Source organism: Hyperoodon ampullatus (genome assembly GCF_949752795.1).
Source record: "Hyperoodon ampullatus genome assembly, chromosome: 11".
NCBI lineage: Eukaryota > Metazoa > Chordata > Mammalia > Artiodactyla > Ziphiidae > Hyperoodon > Hyperoodon ampullatus.
In genome coordinates this window covers 54,204,901-54,211,694 of record NC_136924.1, presented here as the reverse complement: position 1 = coordinate 54,211,694, position 6,794 = coordinate 54,204,901, and the positions used below count along the sequence as shown (strand labels likewise).

The 6,794-nt window shown below is 56.5% G+C and overlaps 1 protein-coding gene across 2 annotated transcripts in view; it reads left to right on the top strand.

The window, feature by feature from the left end:
* Window positions 1-741: 741 nt before the first annotated feature.
* Window positions 742-6,794, top strand: part of COL2A1 (collagen type II alpha 1 chain) — a gene marked incomplete at both ends in the record, with an annotated part of 30,564 nt that continues 24,511 nt past the window's right edge. The window contains 5 exons of one of the 2 annotated variants that reach the window (XM_079715662.1): window positions 742-826; window positions 4,695-4,904; window positions 6,398-6,414; window positions 6,624-6,656; window positions 6,758-6,790. In XM_079715662.1, the coding sequence (XP_079571788.1) occupies window positions 742-826; window positions 4,695-4,904; window positions 6,398-6,414; window positions 6,624-6,656; window positions 6,758-6,790 (378 nt within the window). Of the gene's footprint in view, window positions 862-4,694; window positions 4,905-6,397; window positions 6,415-6,623; window positions 6,657-6,757; window positions 6,791-6,794 lie in introns of both variants that reach the window. The other variant, XM_079715663.1, reaches the window with a different exon arrangement.

The following is a 6,794-nucleotide window of genomic DNA, read 5'->3' as shown; positions in this document are numbered from 1 at the left end:
CGGGACGACGCCCCCAAACTTGGCCCTGCTTGCCAGTCTCCAAGATTTAGGGCTCCAGTTACTTCGTGGGCTCCCCCTGCGCCCTTCCCCTCGCCTCCCGCCCAAGGTCCCAACGCGATGCCCCCTCTCTCCCTCCCCCGCTGCTCCTTTCTACCGCTTCCCCTCCTCCTTCCCAAGTCTTTTCCGTCCACGGCCTAGGGCTCGCAGCCTGCGCCTCTGCAAACACCCCCCGCCCCTCCAATCCGGGCAGAACTCCGAGGGGAGGGGCCGGAGGCCCCCCTTCCCGCCTGTGGTCGGAGAGGGCAGCGCCGCAGCCCCGGGTGGAGGGGAGTACAGGGGCCGTCTCTGCGCCCCGCCCGATCAGGCCACTCGGCACACTAGGGGTGGGGGGCGGGAAGCAGGGCTAGCGGAGAGGGGGGTCCGGCCCGGGCAGGTGCGGGCTCTGGCTGGGCCCGGGCGGGCTCCGGGGGCGGGGTCTCAGGTTACAACCCCGCGGGGGGCCGGGGGCGGCCCGCGGTTTGGGCGAGTTCTCCAGCCTCGAGTAGGGCCGGGCGCATATAACGGGCGCCGCGGCGGAGAGAAGACGCAGAGCGCTGCTGGGCTGCCGGGTCTCCTGCCTCCTCCTCCTGCTCCGAGGGGCCTCCTGCATGAGGGCGCGGTAGAGACCCGGACCTACGCCGTGCTCCTGCCGCCTCGCTGCGCTCCGCCCGGGCCCGGCTCCGCCAGGCCCCGCGGTGAGCCATGATCCGCCTCGGGGCTCCCCAGACGCTGGTGCTGCTGACGCTGCTCGTCGCCGCTGTCCTTCGGTGTCACGGCCAGGATGTCCGTAAGTTGCCCACAGCCCCTGCCTGCCACCCTTCTGTGCCGTCCCTCCGCATCCTCTTCCCTGGCCCTCTCGCGCTCTGGAGCCTGCGGATGCGCAGAAGCTCATCGAGCGGAGTTCTGCAAGTCAGGGGCTCTGTCCGAGAGTCCTCCGTGCCGGTCGTGGTTGGAGGCATTTGCAGGTCCCTGCGTTGCAAAGGAATACTAAACAAGCAAAGCGTCGGGTCCGAGGTTTGCGCACAGATTTTAAGCGCGCTCTTTCCCACCAGCTTTGATAATTAGGCGCACACGCACACAACTTGGCTTTCCGAAGCACTCAGAGTTCAGCAAAACAGGTTGCGGCCCATCGAGCTTAGGAAAAGTAGGAGAGAAAGAGCGCGAGCAAAGGAGCGAGCAAGCGCCAAGGGGTTGACGGCCCAGGAGTGTCCAGGGGTTGGTGCCTGGGGGTTCAAAGGGAAGTTAGACAAAGGAGATGCTCTGAAACTGGTGGGCTGAAATCCGAGGCCACAAAGAAGGGCTTCGGAGAGACACTCTGAGACCTCATCGCCTCTCGAGGGTTTCCTCCCCCTCACGGCTGGCCCAGGAGCAAAGTGCAGCCCTCTTCGCATCTCGGCTTTCCCCTTGCCTCGAAAGGATACAGAAACTTCCCGGTAGGAGAGGCCATCTGAAAGGCGATAACATTCCAACCAGACCGTGCTTTTCAAACGCCCAGGAAAATAGCGCCCCCTCCCCGCCGTCTTCCCCCCTAACACCCCCACCCCCGCCCAGGTACTACAATGAGTTACTTTTCTAAAAGTTTCTGGAACTAACCGAGGCTCTGCCAGGTGTGTGTGTGCGTGTGCGTGTGTGTGTGTGTGTGTGTGTGTAGCAGAGGAAGGAGACACGGTTGGTCGATTGCTATAACAATTTCAACCGAATATAGCTAGAGATGGCAGTTTTACACTCTGGTCCAAAGGCGGTTCGAACCGCACCTTTCCATCGCCTCCTTTGGTGAAGTCCCACTGTCTGGGATTATATTTAGGACAAATGAAGCCTGGAAAGTGTATTAGGTAGAGAAGTTATTTTTTTTTCCCACGTGTTTGGGCACGTTTCCGACGGCTGGGATTCCAGCCCTGTCTTTGTATGTTACAAATTGTAAATCAATCGCAGGGGAAATTTTTTGGCTGGGGGAGTAATGGAAATCAAAGTCCGTCTGCCGACGAGGCTGTCTGCAGTCTCGTCTGCCACTAGGCTATCTCCACAGTTTAGAAGGCTGCGGACCCAGAAGGACTTTCCATTCATTAGGGTGGTTGACCGGGACAGGGTCAGGACTGGGGCCTGCGGTGCAGCTGCAAGGAGCCCCGGGCAGGAGATTTTGGCCAGGCGGTCGGATGGTGCACTAAACTGGAGGCCCACTCCCGGGTACTTGTTGGAATACGGTGCGTCTATAAGTGGCCCCAGCTCGGACTGACTATATATTTGTCCTAAAGTTGCATGCACACACTCACAAAACTGTCTTCTTGACTGACCTCTGCCTCAGTGCGCAGTGGAATTAGCTAGGTGACTCGAAAATAATTCCCCAGTTCTCCATCTGGTATTAGAGGCTCTCACTTAAGTGGCAGAGCGTCTCAGCGCCGCAGCCTTCCCAGGAGGTAGTGAATTCCACAGTTTCTTGGGCCTAAATCTTCCAGTCGTTCCTCCTCCTCCCCAGAGGGAGTGCTTTGGAGCCGCTGACTTTGCACCCTGGCGCATCCCGGCTCCGTACCCTCCTCCCCTGGGTCAGCGGACCCAAAGACGTGACGTGGGGAAAGACGCAGTCTGCGTGGACATCAGGAATGTCAGAAACCTAGAACTCTGGCACGCCCCTCCTCCCCATCTTTCCACAAGTTTGAGAAACTTATTGGCTGCGGCGTCTTTGACCCACATCTGCATTTCACAGCCCTCGTCTCTGAATGTGCCCCTCGGCTCAGGGGAGAGACCTCAATCCTCCATTGTGAGGCTTGTTTGCGTTGGGAGATTGGCAGCGATGGCTTCCAGATGGGGCTGAAACGCTGCCCGTATTTATTTAAACTGGTTCCTTGCGGAGACCTGTGAATCGGGCTCTGTGTGCACTCGAGAAAAGCCGCATTCATGACAGACGAGGTCCGGTGGGTTCCCCAGGACTCCCCGATCCCCTCTCCCACAATGCTCCCCTGTGCCCGCCCGCCGACACCTCCCGGGCTCCAGCCCTGCGCAAAGCGGCTGCGAAGCAAAACAGTTCCCCGAAAGAGGTAACTTTTTAATTGGCCTGCTACAAAGAATCACTTATGTGGCGCTGCGGTAATGAGGGGAACCCGATCAGGCGCGCCGGGATGCTATCGGCAGCCGTTTCGAGCAGCAATTATGGTGGCGCTGGGCTCCTCCGTCCACACCTAGGGGATCCGGTTACGGCGCTGGCTCCTTTCTGGGGCAGTCATTTAATCCCACTTTTCACCCTCCCAGTGTCTGTGGGCGAGCCGTGTCCAGAGCCGCAGCCACAAAGAGTCACCCGACGGCTCTCACGCCCAGCGCTGCGGCCCCGCCCCTGCGCCCGCTCATCCCCGGCCACCCTTCCAACGGAAATCTGATACGCCTTCAGGGTGCACCCCGCTCTCCCAGCACTTTACTCTCTTCCCCCACGGCCCCTCTTGGGTGTAGGTGTGTGTGTGGGGGGGTTCTTCCAGTCGCTCCCCCGCCGCTCGCTTTCTACAGCTCCACCTATTTATAGCGGTGCGTGCGCCCCAGCAACAACTGTATATACCCTAGGCTCCCTCTCCTCCCCCCTTCCCCGTGATTATCTCGCCTGAAGGCTGGGTGGAGTTTTTCTAGTGGAAAAAAAAAGACAGAAAAAGATTTATCTTTCAGTCTCCTTAAAGAGCACGGGGCGGGCCGTTTCTCTCTCCGCCCACCTGGTTTGTGGCCCTTTCCTATTATTCAACTCCCGCAGTCGCCAGGGCTTTGGGGATTTTGATGAGAAAAACAGCACTGGGCGCTCCCCGGCACGTGGCGCGGGCTCGGCCGCGCTTGGCGCTCTCCGGAGCGCTCTTGTCAGCACAGGCTTCGTTTGCAGGGCGAATTCCGGAAGGCAGGCCGCTCGTGGAGAGGGACTAGTGCATGCCGTTCTTGGTCTGCGTTCCTGGAGGAGGCCAGGCCTGGACTGGCTAATCTTAGCCCGGACCAGGCATTCAAAGCCCCCCTCCACACTCCCCTTCCTCCAAGCTGGGCTGTTGTCTTCAGATGGAAGCAGGGTCTCTCCAGAGAGGGCTACAGCTGGAGGTCAGCACCGGCAGCAGCAAGGGCGGGGTTCTTTGGCGCTGCTTGCCTCCCAGGGCATTTTGTTATACCCTTGGGTCCCAGGTGTATTGTTTAACTGGGCCTATGCCCCTCCCCAAATTGGTCCTAATCCTAATATGATTTAAAGAATGGAAGAAGATCCTAATTGTAACAGCTCCTCCTTTCACACACACCTCACCCTCATATATCACTTTTGGAGCCTGGCTCTTTGCAGAGTCTGATTTTTTGTGGGTAGAATTTTCTGCACGCCTTCTAAATGTTAGCTGTCAGTTGTACTTAGCTAGATGCCTGAAGACAGTACGGCATAGTCAGTCCCCCTCGCCTTCCCTGCTGGCTCAGGATTTCCACTGGTGAATAGACAGCAGAGTGCAAGGCACACAATAAATGTTTGTTGACTCCGTGGAAGAATGAATGATGTCTTAGAAAAACCATTTTCAAGTTCTCTGTGTTCGAGTGGCCCACCTTCTTCAGCATTTGGATTATGTCAAGTTGACTTGCAACCTCTTTCTCTTTTTCCCTTCTGACTCCTCACCCCCTCCTTCCCTCGGCTGTCTGCTTCCCCTGCCCCACCCCCGGTGCAGAGAAGGCTGGCAGCTGTGTGCAGGACGGGCAGAGGTATAACGATAAGGATGTGTGGAAGCCCGAGCCCTGCCGGATCTGTGTCTGTGACACTGGGACTGTCCTCTGCGACGACATAATCTGTGAAGACATGAAAGACTGCCTCAGCCCCGAGACCCCCTTCGGAGAGTGCTGCCCCATCTGCTCAACTGACCTCACCACTGCCAGTGGTCGTAATTTATTTATTTCCTGTTCCATATAAATAAATTACTTGCAGGGGCAGCAAATGCCCTGCCATGGATGCCGGCCATCTCTGCGAAGCAGAGGGGCTGGTTATCCATGGGATCCCAGCAGCTGAGGCTGAAAGGAAAGGCCATTTCTCGCTTGCAGGTTGACACTGGGTGAGCCTGACACACTAGAGGGGTCCTTCCTCACCCAACACCTCCAAAAACTACGCTTCCAAGACATGGAGGACAGAGGTGGTTCCACACAAGTATCCACACTGGAATCACCTCTGCAGGTCCCTAGAGCCACCGTGGAGATCCAGTGCTCCTTCCGGCCAAACCGCAGACTAACTCCTCCTCCAGTACCCACACCTTGGCTTCTCTGTAGAAGGCCTCAAATATATGGTCTTCAGCGTGGAGCGAGCTCTGCTGGCCAGCGGGCAGACAGAGAGGGCAGGCCCCCTTCTTGAAATATGGACCACTGGTGGCAGTTTCCTTTTGGTTTTGCCTCTGTTGGCGTTGACTGCCAGTTAAGAGGCAAGTTCCTAGGAGAAGGGCAGAGATGGGGCTGTGACAGAGCCCCGTGTGCCTGCACCCTGGTGGGTTGTTAGCTCCCAGCTGGAGCCAGGGCTGGTGGGTGTGCAGGTGACCCCTCCTCAGCTCTGGAACACATGCCCTATCTCCCTGGAGGGTGGCTGGGGACACACATCTAGGCCTCTTGGGTGGCCCTCACTTTTCCCTTCCTGCTCAAGTAGAGAAGACAATTGAAAGGGAAGCGAGCAGTTGCCTTTCCTTAACACTTCACCCACCCTGGAAAGCTGCTTGGGGAAGCTGCTTTGATGGTCCAGATTCCCAGATCATTTCTGAGGGGACCTGTGTGAGTGAAGCGTTGATCACCTTTACTACTTCGCTGCTACAAAGGGGGAAGGGGTTATTGACTCGGGGTGACACTGGCGGGGGTGACACTGGCTCCAATGCCCTCTGTAACTCCTGTGCTCTGCTGTTTTTTTGTGCTTGCTTCACGGAGATCCAGCTTGAATGTAAGAACTTTCCAACTACCTAACTCTTCTTCTGGGGTGGAGGAGGTTGGTGGGGGGGTGGCGCTTGGGCTATGGAGGGGCTTCTTACCCTGTGAGGAAGAGAAGGGACTGAACCTCTCAGTTTCTCAGTTTCGGGTGCTTTCTTTCTTGGCGGCTGATTCGATCTTGAATTCTTCATTTTCTCTTTGTACCACCCCTACTCCATTCTTGTGCATGCTGACTGCCTTTTGAATAACAAAGTCTGGATCATCTCCATTCCTCATGGGACCTCAGCAACTCCAGGACCCCAGTGACCCTAACACCCCAACAGAGGGGTTCAGTGGAGTAACAGGAAGCTGCCTCGTTCCCTGGTTGTGTCCCTTTCTTTGTTTGATCCGTTAAAGAGTGTCTAAGTGACAAGAAGTTATACGTATCCATCTCATGAATCTTACATTTTCCTTCTCTATTTTTTTCCATTTGCAGGGCAACCAGGACCAAAGGTGAGGATTTTTGTTGTTTTTTGCTCTTTCATTTGCCTTTATATTTCCTTCTTTAGAAGCAGTGCTGTGCTCATTCAGCCTGTGGTCTTTAGACATCAACAGGGATCTGTTTCAGAGGGCATCTCGATGCAAGGGCTCCTGGGCAAGGTTTTGTGCTTGGGGCTTGGTGGGCTTGCTCGGCTCAATCCTGACGGTGTTTCATGTTTCAGGGACAGAAAGGAGAACCTGGAGACATCAAGGATGTAAGTACGCATTATACTCCCATGTTGCATCTACTGCTCTAACTGGGTCATTTCCTTGAGGTTCCCTCTAACTTGCCATCCTGTGGGTCTCTCTATCACAGATTGTAGGACCCAAAGGACCTCCTGGGCCTCAGGTAA